General features: G+C 46.7%; 1 protein-coding gene across 7 annotated transcripts in view; it reads right to left on the reverse strand.

The window, feature by feature from the left end:
- TLN2 (talin 2) overlaps positions 1-15,192 on the reverse strand; it is a 409,343-nt gene that overhangs the window by 99,444 nt on the left and 294,707 nt on the right. For all 7 annotated transcript variants that reach the window (XM_053670053.1, XM_037151006.2, XM_053670051.1 and 4 more), the window contains 4 exons: positions 9,376-9,584; positions 8,163-8,282; positions 6,922-7,119; positions 5,752-5,891 (listed from right to left, as the gene is read on the reverse strand). In XM_053670053.1, the coding sequence (XP_053526028.1) occupies positions 5,752-5,891; positions 6,922-7,119; positions 8,163-8,282; positions 9,376-9,584 (667 nt within the window). The remainder of the gene's footprint in view (positions 1-5,751; positions 5,892-6,921; positions 7,120-8,162; positions 8,283-9,375; positions 9,585-15,192) is intronic.

A 15,192-nucleotide genomic window follows, 5' to 3' on the forward strand; every position in this document is an offset into this window, starting at 1 on the left:
GAATTATTCCAGCACCATTTGTTTAAAAGGCTATCCCCCTTCTCCACTGAATTGGCTTTTGCAATTTTGTTGACAATTGGCTAGACGTTATGGGTCTGCTGCTGGATGTGATTCTCTTTCGCTGATTTACGTATCTCACCCTTTGCCAATACTGTATCACTTTGATTACTACAGCTTCATATTAAATCTTAAAATTGAATATTTTTGTGTTTTATAAATTAAAAAACAGAGAGATGAGATAATTCCCTAAGGAGATGCTACAAGTAAGGAACAGATGCAAGACTTAACTCCATGCCTGTCTGACTCATAAACACTTTTCTACAGGGTTGTAACCGGTCCATGCTTCTGGCAGGGCCCTGAAATCTATTTATAGTTACTAACCACTGCAGCTAACAGACAGCTTAAAGACAAAAGAAGGCACATACTGCTGCTAATCATTAGCACCACCTAATATAAGAGATAGCTCATTTTATTAGTTCAATTGGCTTTGCAGCTTCCCACAGAATATCAAATTAGATGGACATGATATTGCTAATGTACAAAGGTAATCAGCTTCATTATCTGATGAGGAGAAACTGCTTTGAATTTTAAAATTTGGCTAGAATGACGGGAAGAAGAAAATACTTCTGAATTCAAGAAAGAATCTCAAAACAGTTTTTTTCAATTCTGACTCCAGTGCTTCATTTATTAGGGGAGAAGCGCTTAATCACGGTGCCATTGGGAAGCACTGTGCCCTCCACCGTGCAAAGCAAAGCAAGAACCACTGAGCTGGGAGGACAGTGTGCAGTTCCGAGCACCTGGGAGGGCACGTCCACGAGGTACTCACTAGCGTGTCCCTCAGACAGCCTGACACCGTGTTCCATGTGGACAGGCTGGCAACATCAACACGACACAGGGAACAGGATGTCCTGAGCTGTGATGACATGATCATTTGGAGAATATCACACAAGCTTTCCATTTGGCTTATTTCTTTCAGTGTTTCCTGTTTATTTGCATTTTTAGAAAGCTTCACTTTTATATGAAAAATTTTCCATGAAAAACTAAGGGTTTAAAATCAGTGAATTCTGAGAGTATATCTCTATTCAATGCCCTAGTCTTTTAAGTATTTGGTAGATGTGAAAACTTTTTCATGTAATAACTTGGAGGTTAAAAAAAAAAACCGACCAACACAACAGAATCAGAGTGTGTGGTTAGACAACCCTTAGAAGCGCCTGCACGGTGCGGCTGTCTCACCGGGTCGCTCGGGGAACAGTGGTCCATGACTGAGGAGCGTTATTCAGGCATCATTTATCCTGTCACTCATTTCAGACTCTGGGTTACACAGCCACATAATAAACTAAGTGGCCCAGAGGCAAGTGGTTACATAGACTGGACGATGAAAAACAACATTTTAATGTTTCAAGCTACTGTAATTATTTACAAGAGTGAAAGACTGGAGACAACACAGATACACTGTGATGAAGGATTAACAAAACAAACCTATAGTCTGCAACAGAATCCTGGGTGCCCACTAAAAGCCATAATGCACAGGGATGGGCAAAAGCAGGTTTACATTTGTGAGTACACAGAACACACAGTTTATTCTTATATTATTTATTCATTATTGTATTATTTTCCATATGAACAACTGTAAACATACTTTTGCCCCACTCTGTATAATAACATATTTCTAATGCTATAAAAGAACATTCATGATACACAAGTAAAGTTTATAAGACAGTATAAACAGTGTGAGCCCACAACTGAAAAATGTTAGTGTTAAAAACGAATTTATATTTTTATTAAAAACTTTCAGTAAACCTATTAAAATTATGAATCAACCAACTTAATATATTATCAATAAAAATATAGCCCAAATTAGTAGCATCTGGTCTATATAAATCCCAATAGGCCTGAACTGTAGTTATTTTTTCCCACATTTTCTTACATGATCAGAGCTATATATAAAAATACAAAAAAGTTAAGTGACCATAATCCAAAGCTTCCAGACATAGCCGTTTTCTTGCACTTGATTCTTTATTTAGGCATATCTAGCCAGTCCCAGTTTTTAAAAAGTTGGGCCCTACAACCTCAGAGGTTAAAAAGGGGCTTTCTGACCTACACATCACTTAAGTGTTCAGAGATACTGAATTGATTTAACTGAGGTTTGGGAGCTTTGGTGAGAAATTTAACTAGATATGGAAGAGGACCAGGACTGAGAGAGGAAAATCAACCAGTTTCTGTTTTTGACTATGCACAGAGCACAAACCACCCAGTAAGGAGCTCAGAGGGAAAGAGCGACTTGGACAGCTCCCTTCCTCAAGGGGGGAGACGCTCAGGGAGGGGGCACACAGCAAAGGGGGATCCGCCTGCGGCTGTTTCCTGGGTCCTGCGTGCACAGGGCTCAGGGACTTAAAGGTAATACAGTGTAAGCCTCCCAAGGACAGAAAGGTGCTTGCAATCCAGTTGAAGAGGTAGAATGGTGAAGAGACAAGACACAGAGAAGGCGAGGGGTATGACAGGAGACAGGACGCGATAGATCCTGATCCTCCGAGGGGACTCACAGGGGACAGGAAAGACAACTAATGAAGGCCTTGACCGTGGGCATGGGTTCTGCAGGGAAGGAGAGGCTTGACGTGGGCTGGAGTCAGGCCTGAGTATGATCCTGATTCCAGAGGAGACCAAGAGGCAAAAGGCCCAGGTTACCTTTTTCTTTTTTACAGTTCGAAAGTGCTCCTCACTCGGTCATCCTTTCTCACAGTCTCTGGATACAGGAGGAAGCCTATTCAGTGGCAACCTTAAACCAGAGGGTAGACAGGGAAGAGGAGCCACCTGCAAGGTCCTAGGGATGCCCTCAGGGGACCAGAAAGCAGCTAAAAGAAAACCCAGCCTGGGACGGGCCCCACGCTGGCAGCTGTACTGGGAAGTCTCCTGGCACAGGAGTCCTGGCCTGGGCGACTGTGGTGTGAGCAGCAGCGCAGGGGGCTGCTCAGAGAGGCCAAGCCCTCTTTTTTGCAACCAAAAACTGTTTTTCCATTTGCTTGACTAAGTCCTGGGAGCACGAGAGCAGCCCCTGGTCAGGACATGCACTGATGAACAGTTGACAAAGGGTATCCGGCTCCACCCAACCTGTTGGGAAAGAGCCAGAGCCCACCAGTTACACAGGAAGAATATGAACAAGCCAGACACGCGAGAGAAAATGACTTTCTCCCTGCTACATGTCAGATACCAAGGGGCCCATTTCCTCAAAGGTACCTGAGCTCAGAGGCAGAATAAAGAGCAGAGGAAAAAGACATATTCTAGCCTCTACTTTTTCAGAAGTACACCTCTTTCCCCAAAGTGGGAAGGATCACAAAGACCACCAAGAACAAGGGGTTCAAGTCCACTGACACAGGGGTAGGGCAGGGCTGAGTTGACTCAGGCCTCGGTCTCCACAGTAGCATCCCTGGTTGGGGACATCCCTATGAAGGAACTGGCTGTCCCAAGCGCTGGGAAGGCCATGAGACTGGAGATGAGGGCAGCAGTCATCAGATCCCTGCAGGGGCACTTAGCACAGCACTACCACGAGGCCTCAATGCCTTACACTCCTCGTCTATGCCTCCTGCTCACACTGCACCAGGGCCATCCCCATTCCGCTCACGGTGTGTGCCCAGCGCCCAGCACTGGCCCTATCCCATATCAGAGGCATGGGTAAAAGTTTGTGCATCGAGCAAATAAACTATGAGAATGAATGCACCTCCACCTGGGAGAGCTTTACCTCCCAAGAGGCAGCTGCCTGACTCACCTGCTGGGAGCTTTGCTGGGAAACCACCCCAGGAGGCAGAATTTCCCAACATGTGCCAAGAAGCTGGGAAAAACGTGCCAGCATCTTCTTGCAACAGTTCCATCCCAAGACATTCATTTCACATGATGATTTTTAAGTGCTTACTTGGCTATAAAACTGTCAGGCTGGGAACTCTCTCTCAACGGTTCAAAACCAGGACAGAGGCAAAGAAAGCTTTTTTCCCCTACAAGTCTCCTGGTCCTTTCCTCATGTCGCCACCAGGGGGCCTGCAGATCCCCACAGAGCCGCAACGCCAGGGCATTACCAGGGCTGTTTCCCTCCTTACGTGGTTTTCGAAAGGCCAATTCTTACTCTCCCCTTCTTCCAATTTAAGAGAGGGAACAACACATTCTAAGTTGGAAATTTGAATTCTGAACTGATGCAAAAGATCGAAGGTAATGAAAACCATCTGAGTTCAGGTACCTGGAAACATCAGCTGCCTTCTCCAAGGCTTTTTGTAGGGAAAAAAAAATCATTCGAGGGAGGGTTTTATATCAGAAACAGCTGCTCAACACAGCACAGGTCACCCCCAGCACTGCCCCCCATGGAGGGCACACACCCACTGGGACAATCACAAAACTCAGCGTAAGATGCAAGTGGGGAGATGCCACAAGATGTTTTCAATCTCCTAGTGGCCTCGGCTATGATTTGAAGCTAAAGTATATATTTGGGAATAAATGAAGAGATTCAAGAGTTTTCAGAGGAGCTTCCCTGATGTGTCTAATCACCCCCCACCCCTGCCCCGCACAGAACAGCACTACGAACCACAAGGGGACCAGAGACAGGTTTTCATTACATACCCAGTACCATGGTGTCTACTGTATCGAGAAGAGGGGGGAGCTTCAGGAAGACAGAGCACACGCCCCCCCTTTGCAGATGGGAAAGTTTAGGCGGGTTGAGTGCCCCGGTCAGTGTAACCTAGCTAGCCAAGCATTGGAGCCTGGACAGAATTCAGGTGTCTGGACTCTGACAACTTGGGCAACAGCCGTGGAGCTCCCAGGAGAGAGACACACCAAAAAGACCAAATGAGTGAACAAACGAAACCAAGTTTTAAAATGTAGAATTGGAGCTACGCTTTTTAAAAATCAGTCATCTGCACATTTGGAAAAGTTTCCAATTATGCTTTATATCCTCATTGTTTTACATTTATTCTGTTACTGCTGCCAGTTTCCTGTGGATAAAGGGAGGCCAAGTAATGTCAGGGACACATGGTCACCCACCACAGAAACATAAAGCACCTGCCTGTTCGGGTCGGGAAAATGAACGTGAAGCCTTCAGCAGTCACTCACTAGTAATTGAACTAAGTTGTCACAGTGGCCTTGGAGCAGAAAGTGTACTGTGTTACCCAACTCCTTGGGTGAAAACAATGAGAAAGAGGGGCAATGACAGCATCCCAACTCAGATTCATGTTTTAATATATTTCCAAAAATCCTTTAATCCCACCGCCGCCCTGTTCATCCTCAACAAGAGCCATTCTGAACGGGACACACCGAACGTATTTGTATCCATCTTATGAGCACTGCCGCCGCCAGGCAGAGAGGCAAGTGCTCAAGAAATGAGAAAGGCGAGTTGAGCACCATTGGTTTTTTTTATACTCTCCAGTGTCTTCTGATTTTATTTTCACCAAGCATGTATTACTTTCATACCTGAAATATATAACACTACTTGAACAATCTACTTAAGTTATAATATTTATGAATCACTGAGGATCTTGTCTAAGCAAGGTGAACTAGAAAGTCTGTAAGGGAGTAAGAGACACCTGTAGTGGGGAAAGCACATGAAAATGAGCCTGTTGAATGAGATACCAGTCTCCATCTCTCCTGACTCCAGTGACAACACAGGGACAGCATCAACTCTTTGCTCGGCAAATGCAGCAAGATGTTGGGCGTGTCTTTCAAACAGTGACATTGTTAATCAACACACAAAAGCCCATTTTGTTCCACACTTACCTTGCAGCTGCAGCGAGGAGATTTTTCGCATTGGGGGCTCCTGGATCTACAGAGAGAGACTTGGCAGCTAACAACAGCTTGCTGGATGCCATAGAAATATTCTTGAGGTTCCCTATCACCTGGATCTGGTCTTCTTTGGTCTGGAAGGTCAAAGGGGACCAGGGTAATTAGGGGCTCTCCATTGCTTCTAGGAAGCATCCAGAGAGCTAGGAGCAGCACCCTGCAGTGGAAGCATGTTACCTGTATAGATTGCAGATGCATACTCGATGGGATACTAACTGGTGCCTCCCCTTCCCCAGACCAAGATTCACAAAGCAGGACAGAAATCCATCTCCCGGTGGGTCAGCCAAGAGCTGTGCTATCTCACCATTGGAGGCATTAAACAGAGAGGGAGGAAAAGAGAGTGGGCACGCACACCAGCCCTCAGGCCAGGCCACAGTCCCCGAGTCCTGCTCAACAATGTTGGGGTTGTCAGACAGCTCGTCCATCCCAGCCTGGCACAGACGGCCAGCTCTGTCCTGAAACTCAGAGCAGACTGCACCCCAGGATTCCTGTTGGGAGAGGACATGTTTCTCACCTGGTTCGCCACCTGAAAAACAAGCCCTGTAGAAAACAGAGCAAGAAACACCCTGGATACCTCTTCTAGGGGGTTCATAAGAGCTCAGGAAAAACACCTCTGCAAGCCAACACCAGACCGGTCATGCTCCCTTGCTCTAAATAAGGGGTTTATCTGTTCATCTGAAGGGTGTAATGTTTAGTCCTTGGACTCAGCGTTAGACGCAGTCCCTTTAGACGGGCTCACTGAACCTCCAAAACATGGTTATTTAAATTATATTATACCACATCTGAAGGACAGGATGCAGAGTATCCTAATCTTGGCCCCTCTTACCACTCTCCCTCCAAAAAAAATGTAAGTAAAATGATAGATTTTGCTGGAGGACCGTGGGAAAAGTTATCTGTCTCCAAGAATCACCTCACACAGAAACTGATAGCATCTTGGGGAATGCCATTCCTGTGAGGTCCTGGCGCTTCCTAAGCGGCAGAGAGAATGCAACAGGGTAGCCCGTGGGTAGGTTTCCAATTCCTATTTGCCCAGCTGCCCTCGAGGGTGGACTCTCCATCAGAGTAGAGAGTTGAGGGTCAATTCCAGACAGCCAGCTCCACACTCACCTGAGCTTGGCCCGCCATCTCAATGCCAGCATCAAGGAATTCATCAAAATCGTCGCTGAACTTGCCAGAGGCTGCAGCCAGCTCTCCACTCTGGCCACGGGTAGCATGGACCACTTCCCCAGCAGACTGGTTCAGGTCCGCGGCTGCTTGGTTCAGTTCACTCTGGGCTTCCTGGAACGGCTTCGTGCTTGGAGGTAACTACGGGGAACAAAAGGCACTGCCCATGAGACGTTTACTTTGCAGGAGAGGGACAGAGGAAGGGACTGTGGAGGAGGCCAGATTCTCCAGGGATGCGTGTCTCAGTCATCAAGGCTCACAAAGGCTCTGCGCGGTCTGAGCTCTGCTAAGTTTGACCGTCAGCATATGCACACCCACTCGCTGGCTTTGGCTTACTGAACGCTGTTCAGTGCTAGACACGGCAGACGTAAAAATGGCTAGCACAGCTATCTTCAGAGGCCACGGTCTCCGAAGGGGCACTGCCGCGACTCGCGCCTGGGCCGTCTGGCTCCAGGAGTCACTCTGAACCACAGCTCCGTGCTGTCTCTCCTAGATGGAGGCTCTCGGCGTCTTGGCTCTCGAGAACTAAAAAGCTGATGCTGTTAACCTTCAAATCCTGTTCTTCCAAATAGCTGACAATTTTCATTAATGGTCTTCGTTGGTAACGCAGCTTTTCTACAGACCAGAACTGTCACTGGCAGAACTATAACTGTACATGAAAAGCTCCAGGGAGTGAGGCCAGACTCGGCTAGTCTCACCACACGCATCGCTTGCACACAGCATGGGCCAGGCACCAGACAGGAAGGAAACAAAGGTAAACAGGCACAAGCTGCCCTGAAGAGAACTCACAAAACAGGGAAGGGGACAGGTGTCTGATGAAATCCCTCAGACTGCGCTCAAACTTTTAATGAGCCCTGGACACGTGTCCCTCCACAGCGTGATGGTCACTGTCTGAGATACCCCAATAAGAAGTCAGGTGATCACATACTCCCCCTTTCCTGTCTCACTGGGATGGCTCAAGGGCAAACGGCAACAGGAGCTCCAAGAAAAAGTGAAGTTTTAAAAGCTCCACCTGGAAACGTCTCTGATCAGAAAGCCAAACAAGGAAAAGGCAGATTGGTGGGGAAAAACAGGACTCTGAGAGGCTGGCACTCAGAGACCCAGCCCAGTGAGGGGCGAAGACTCCACTCACACCTGAGACAAGCCCAGTCCCTCAAATCCCCTTCCCAATCCCAACCACTCACCGAGTCCACAAGCAGCTTCTTGCTGGACTCCCCAATGCTCTTCAAGGCCACGTCCACGTCCTTCTGCCCGGGGAGGCAATTCACGCAGTTATTCAATGAGTGCGAGACAGCTTTGGCCACCTGCATACGTGGAGGGAGAGAAGCTCCATGAGAAAGTGGATTTCTAAGCAGACGTTTGTACGCACGTGTTGGGGAGGTGCAGCAACAGCATGCAGAGCTGAAAAAGATGGGGGATTATCCGCCAGCATCCACCGGACACTGCTTACTGTCAGATCACCTGCTCCGGGCCTCGCACTGCGGTGAACATCCTGTCTTGGCAAAGCATCTAACACGCTGATAGAGTACACCCTATCATTTCCCCAAAGCCAGGCTAAGTCGTGACACTGTGATTCAAACACACAACTCACCAATATTATGTCAGGTTCTAAAACAAAGACATCCGATACCAAGAGAAATGGAAACAGCTCGGTTGTTGAGAGCCCTGCAGAGGTCACTGAGGTGGAAGCAGGCCTTCGGATCGTACTTGGCCAGGCCTGTGGTTGATTTCTGCTCAGTGGTCCTCTGGGTCATAACCCCCAAACCTCACTGCCCAAGGGCAGGTGGAACCCCCTGAGCACTTCCAGACCAGCCTGCAGGTGCCCGTAGGGGACCTTTCAGGTAGGTGTGAGGGCTCCCTGTGAGTACTCGTTGGTGTCCTCGGTTAGAGGGTGAGCTCATGAGAAGTGGGTTAGGACATTCCCTTTCATCAAAAGCATCTCCTTCCAAGCTCCCTGTCTAGAACTCTGCTTAGATGGTCTCTAGCCAACCAGCTTCTTTAGGTAGTTGAAGACTCATCTTATGAGGCAATAGTGAGTCAGAGTTTAAAACTCTGAGGGGTTGGCCAACTGTATCTACCTTATCTCCCAGGCTGAGAGAAGACTGTACTTAATTAAGCATGCGTCGGCCCAAACACACAGGCTTCTAAAAGTTCCTGTGTCCTGGCTTCTAAAGTTCCAAGGGCAGATTTCAATAAAGTCCCCCATGCTCTGTTGACACATCACGTGGGCTACTCGGCAAGACTTACGAAAGTCGGTATTATGTATGTATGGCCAGCACCACTGTGGCACTTTGAAACGTCCTGAGCAGAAGTGGTCAGACCAGAAGAAAAGTGCCCAGGAGGGAGCCTGCGAACAGGCCCCTTCAGTGGCGGCCACAGCTCCAGTTCCAGCCTCACCTGGGCCAGTCTCTGCTGACTCTCCGCGTCTCCAGGTGCAATCAGGGCCTGCTTGGCCTCTTGGATGAGCATGGCTGAGCCCTCCATCACATCGCGGGCAGAATCTAACATGGCGTGTGCAGCTGCGGGGTCGCTCGTCGACGCAGCCACCCCACGGGCAGCCTGGGCCAGTGTTTTCAGAGCTTGGGCCGTCTCTCTAGCAGCCACCCCTGTGGATAAGAGGCAACAGACTGCTGGATTCCACCTAATGCCATGCTTCCCAGTAAACCGATAGACCAGAGCCTCCTAGAACGAAGAGAACCCTCTGACGGTGTCAGGCATGGCTCAGCCCCAAATTATATATTATAAAATCTGAATTGCTGTGCCTCCCCCCCCCCCCCCCCCCACTGGCTCTGGGCCAGTCCGAGAGAGATGGTATAACAAATGCCGTGCTACAAATGATTTCCCTCTGGTTTTCCTCACCCCCCCCCACTGCCCTACCTGGCCCTAGACCTAAAACACCAAGTGCATGGTGTCATATGCAGATGAACCAATCATTCAAACTCACATCTCAATTGTTTGTACTGTACAAACTTACACACACAGTAAGTGAACAAGTCTCTGTGAGCAGCTCAGTGAATTTTCACATGTGTACATCCACACATACTCATCATCCAGACGGAGACAGAGACCACTTCCCTCACTTGTGTCCTTCCCCAGTTCATGTCCTCTGACCACAATGCTGTGACAGTCACCCACACTGTTACCCACAATGGCGCATCCCTTTTTCTTGATGTGTAGTATTCCATTATGTGACCACATCAACATTTGTTTATCCATTCTTCTGTTGGACATTTGGATTGTTTCCTGTTTGGGCTATTATAAATAAAGCTACCAAGAAAGTTCTTGTACATGCATTTAGGTTGACATATGAAATCATTTCTTTTAAATATAAACGTAGGAGCCCAACTGCGGGGCCACAGAGTAAGTGTATATTTAGCTTTAGAGGTACAGGCTTTCTTCAGAATGGTTTTGCCATTACTCACTCTACCAGCAATGCACACGCGTTCCAGCTGTTCTACATCCTAGCCAAAAGTTGCTCATGTCAGATTTTTATTTTGGCTTTTCTGGTGGGTGTCCTTGTGCATCTCACTGAGGTTTGATTTTCAGGTCCCTAGTGAGTAGTGACGTTGAGGCTTTTTTCACTTAATGGCCATTGGGATATCCTCTTTTGTGATGTGCCTGTTTGTCTTGAAATTCACTTCTAAAGATGATGGGACTTGGTGATAAACTGCTAGTATAAACTGGTCCTTAAAAACTCTAGTGAGCCTTCTGACATGGCACCTAGCACTTGGACACCCAAGAAGAGGATGCAGACCAGAAACGCCAAGCATGTAATGGAGGAGTCCGAGAACCCTGAGAACTGCAGCACAGCCGGCCTTACAGCTCATCCCTTTGACACGTTTCCCAGAGGAGGCCCAGCGCCTGCCCACAGACATGGTTTTTTAGAGGCAGCACCAGAGGCGGATCTGAGGTTTTCTAACTTTCGGGCCAGACTCTCTGCACAGTGCTCTTTGGGACAAAGAACTATGAGGGATCTTGCTAAAACATATAACATCTGCATGAAAAATGGACAAATCAGTTTCTCTCTGTCACTAAACTCCGAGGTGACTCTTTTCTAAAGGCTTCAGCAGGACGGTTGGTTGACTCAGACGCTGTGGGTGGTCCTCTTCTCACGGAGGAGGGTGAGGTGCCACAATACAATAAAGAGCGCAACCAGCCCCCGGCCCATAAAACAAGACAACTTCGCCGTGTTGCAGCCTTGCCAGTCTGTAAATATTTAGTGAGCCACACAGCTGGGACACAACTCCATGATGTAATCATGGCAAATTACAAAACTGCCCATCTACCGCTTCTCATGTCACACTTCCGAGTGCAGCGTGTGGAATCAAAGATTTGAAACCCTGCGTCTCTGTGGCAGAGAAGCCCAGAAGGGAAAACACAAAGACTATACAGCTAAGGCAAAGGAGAGAAACAGGCTGAGTGAAGCAGCCATTCCATTTTATGTTGAAGCTTCAGGCACAGGGCCGAAGGGTGTCCTTGCTCAGAAGAGCTGCGGATGCGGTTGAGACCTCATCTCCCTCTGGCTCTGCTGCTCACTGGCTGGGGTGCCTAGACTGTTGCCTTTGTCCTCTGGGCCTCAGTTTCCCACAAGTCTTAGGAAAGGCTGAGATAGCAGCCCTTTGAAAGCTGTACCCTGTGAGTTTCAGTCCTCTCCGCTTGCCTTCCTATTTACTGTGTGAACTCCTGAATCCGTTTCTATTTGAGTCGTGCGTGACTTTGGAAGAATAAAACATTTACATATGCAATAAGAAAAGTCATGTTTATGCAAGAGTCATTTACTGAAAAGCCTTTTATAGACTCAGATAATTTTTTAAAAAGGCAGGAACCAGAAGAACTGAATTCCAAAAGCTGAAGTTTGTCCATCCACATGTTTTCTGCTAAGGACTGGCTATTAAATCTCAGAGCACATCAAGGGCCTTCTTTGGAGGAATCAGGTTTCCCAGAAAAAGGAAGCCACACCATCAAAAGGATGGAATGAGGCCACCAGAGGCCGGGGAGCCCAGTGAACGTTCAAGGCTGCACGTGGCCAAACTCCCAGCAGCATTTTCAATGGTAATGATGAGAATCACCAGAGGCAGGTCTCCAAGCAAACAGCACCCTCCCAGTGAAACGATTCCCATAGTCAGGTGTGCATGACGATGCCAGAGCTGCTGGTGGGAAATACCAAAGCAGACCAGTTTCAAAACCACAGTCCTTTGAAGACACAAATCACTTTCCCAGTATTCTTGCTTTCTGGACCTTAAACTATATTCAGCAACAGTCTTAAGAAGCCATACTAGTGACTTGAAATAGAGTGGAATTTTTTGTAGTTATTCTTGATCAGAATTCAGGTTGCATGTAGACAATATTAGAGTCCATGGCAAACTCACAAGGTTAAAACCAGGTAGGAGAGATTTTTAATCTGTTCCAAAGAATGTGAAAAGGCTTCTGTCTATGCAATCGTATTCAGCTGAAGAGAAGTGTATTTTGAATACTCCCCTAGCCAAACAAATGCACATCTGCATCAGAGTCCAGCCCCGTACAGCTACTGTTAACTTCTGAATGCCCTACACACCTAACTGTCGACGAGGGACCTGAGACCCGGGGAGAAGCTGTCCACACCTGCATTCTCTCCTTGCTTCCCATCCATTCTTCAACTTTCCTGCAACTGCCTTCAACAGGGAGAGCAGTTTTTGTTTTTCCTAAAGCTGATGGATGTTTCTATGTCACTCTTGGGTGACTTTCTGGTTAGCAACCATTTCTGTGGCTCTACAGACTTCCCTCTCTCCTGGTTTCCTCGCTCTCTCCAAGGCTGCGTGTTCTCATTTCTCACGAAGGTTTCTATTGCTCAGCCTTTGTTAATGTATTTGAATTCCTCAGGGTTACATCTGATAGCCACTCCCCTCTAGGCAAACTTATCTATATCCTTGGTTTCAATCATTATCAGTTTATTAAACATTTGTGAATCTTTATCTCTAGCCCAGACTTCTCTACTAAGCCCAGACAACTATCTAGCTGCCTAATGGGCACTTCAAACTGCTTGCATTTAAAGCCGACCCTGGCATCCAACAACATACCTGCCAGTGGTCCCGCATTTCAACCACAAGGACTCATACGACTCTTCATTCAACCACCAGGCCAAACACTTAGAGCTGTCCACGTGCCCAGCTCACTCCCGCCCCTGACATTCCTCACCAGTCCCTGACTGTCAGGCCTCTCTTTCTTCAGCGAATTCCTTCATCTCTACTACCACCCCCAACACGGATGAACACAGCAGCCGTGTCTCTGGTCTCCCTCCCTCCAACTCTGCTTCCTTCCATCTATTGGCACATGAGAGGAAGGGCAACCTACATAAAAGGCGATACAAACTGCAGCCAGGGATAAAGACTCTTCAGTGTTTTCACATGCTCTTAGGTTACATTTCAAATTACTTAAGTTGGCTCAAGAAGCCCGCCAGGACCTGACCCCAGCCTACCTTTCCAGCCTCGTCTCCTTACTGCTCACCTCCTTGCCTTTTGCTAGGACCTCTCTCTGTTCATTGGGTCAGCCTTCCTTTCCCTCACCTTTGGGATACCTTATATGCAGCTCCCACTTCCGCATCCACCTATTCCACTTCTGCCAAAACGAAATGGTGCTACTTTTAGGTGCTTTTTCAGATACCAACTAGACAGTCTGGCATCCTGGATGTTATCACTATCAGATGATGTAACTCGGAAAGCAGTCTTCGCTGCATTAAGGATGCATTTCACCGTCTACATGAAATCTGGCCAGATTTCAGGAATGTTGAGAAATGCTTAAAACCTAAGCCTCGCATACCCTCTACGCTTTAAGAATTTATATATAATTTTCCTTCTTCTTGAATGTTAAATGAATCCTAAACAATTCTTAAAACCCTGATCAGGAGTCAATTCCACTGTGAAAATTTCCCTGACCCTCCCACTAACAGAACTGTACCTCCTTATTGCAGGTACTATGTTGTACTATGCCATAACTCTAACTGTGCTCTTATTTTCAAAGTAACAAGTACACACAGTTTTTAAAAAATAAAAAGAATTTTTCTTATAGTAATGGCAGAGTAACTTATTGCAGATGAACCCTCCCTGAGAAAAACCACTGGAAACCCAGGGAAAAATTTACAGGAAACTGTCAGTTTGAGGGCGCTGTGAGTGCCAAGGCAGCGAGCTTCACACCCTGACAGTAAAAAAGGCGCAGAGAAGCAAGTCCAGCGCCGCAGTTCCCCTCAGGGCATTTTCGAGTTTGTAAACTGGTGCCCAGGAGCTGAGCGGAGCTTCCAGAAATCTCACGGGTCTGGGAAGATACAAAAGCATGGTTCTGAGCCCAAGAAATGGACTGGTCCTGGCAAACAACATAGATGTTTAGATGGGAGTCACAAAGGACTACACCCTAAAAGGTAAACTGGAAATAGACGGCACAATTTCCAGTCAGTTCAATCCCTGCTCATCTTATGGTGCTGTCCCTGTCTTAGCCACCTGCTGGAAGCAAAGAATAATTGTCTGAGAGAAGGAAACACAAGCTGGAGCCTCAAATTATCTCTACAATATAGAAACACAAGGAGCTAAGACCAATGTGTGAAAATGAAGAGGAGAAAATAAACAGACAATACAAACAGGCCCATATGTGATTCTGATGCTGGGAGTTATTGGACCCGAACAGTAAATAACTGTGATAAATACACTGAAGAAATTAGGTAAGAGACGTTCAGCAGAAAAATGGAAACTATAAGAAAATAATCAAATGGCTATTCAAGTACTGAAAAATATAACAGTTAAAATTGAAAACTCCACAAAAGGTCATGAAAGCAGAAAAACAACTAAAGAGAGACATCATGAGCTGCAGATAAATCACAAGAAAAAATGAGATTGAAGCACAAAGAAGAAACATTATGGCAAATATAGAAAAGAGCCTAGGAAACACACAAAAAAGTAAAAATGTCTAACATGTGGTAGCTGATGCCTATAAAGAGAAAGAGAAAAAAATGTGGCAGAAGTAATATTTGAAGATACAATGGTTGAAAGTTTTCCCCCTCCAAAATAAATAAATAAAACAAAAAACAAATAAAAAAATCTTTGGTAAGACAACGGATCCCATTTTAAAGGGGCACTACAACCCAAAGCAGGAGAAACATGCAAGAAAACTCCTCTAGGCACTTTACTTGGAAACGAATGGCTGAGAAAATTCAAACAGCAAGTAGAGGGGTATAATAAATCCACGTTA

Source organism: Artibeus jamaicensis, unplaced genomic scaffold, assembly GCF_021234435.1.
Source record: "Artibeus jamaicensis isolate MK-2021 breed Jamaican fruit bat unplaced genomic scaffold, CSHL_Jam_final contig_548, whole genome shotgun sequence".
NCBI lineage: Eukaryota > Metazoa > Chordata > Mammalia > Chiroptera > Phyllostomidae > Artibeus > Artibeus jamaicensis.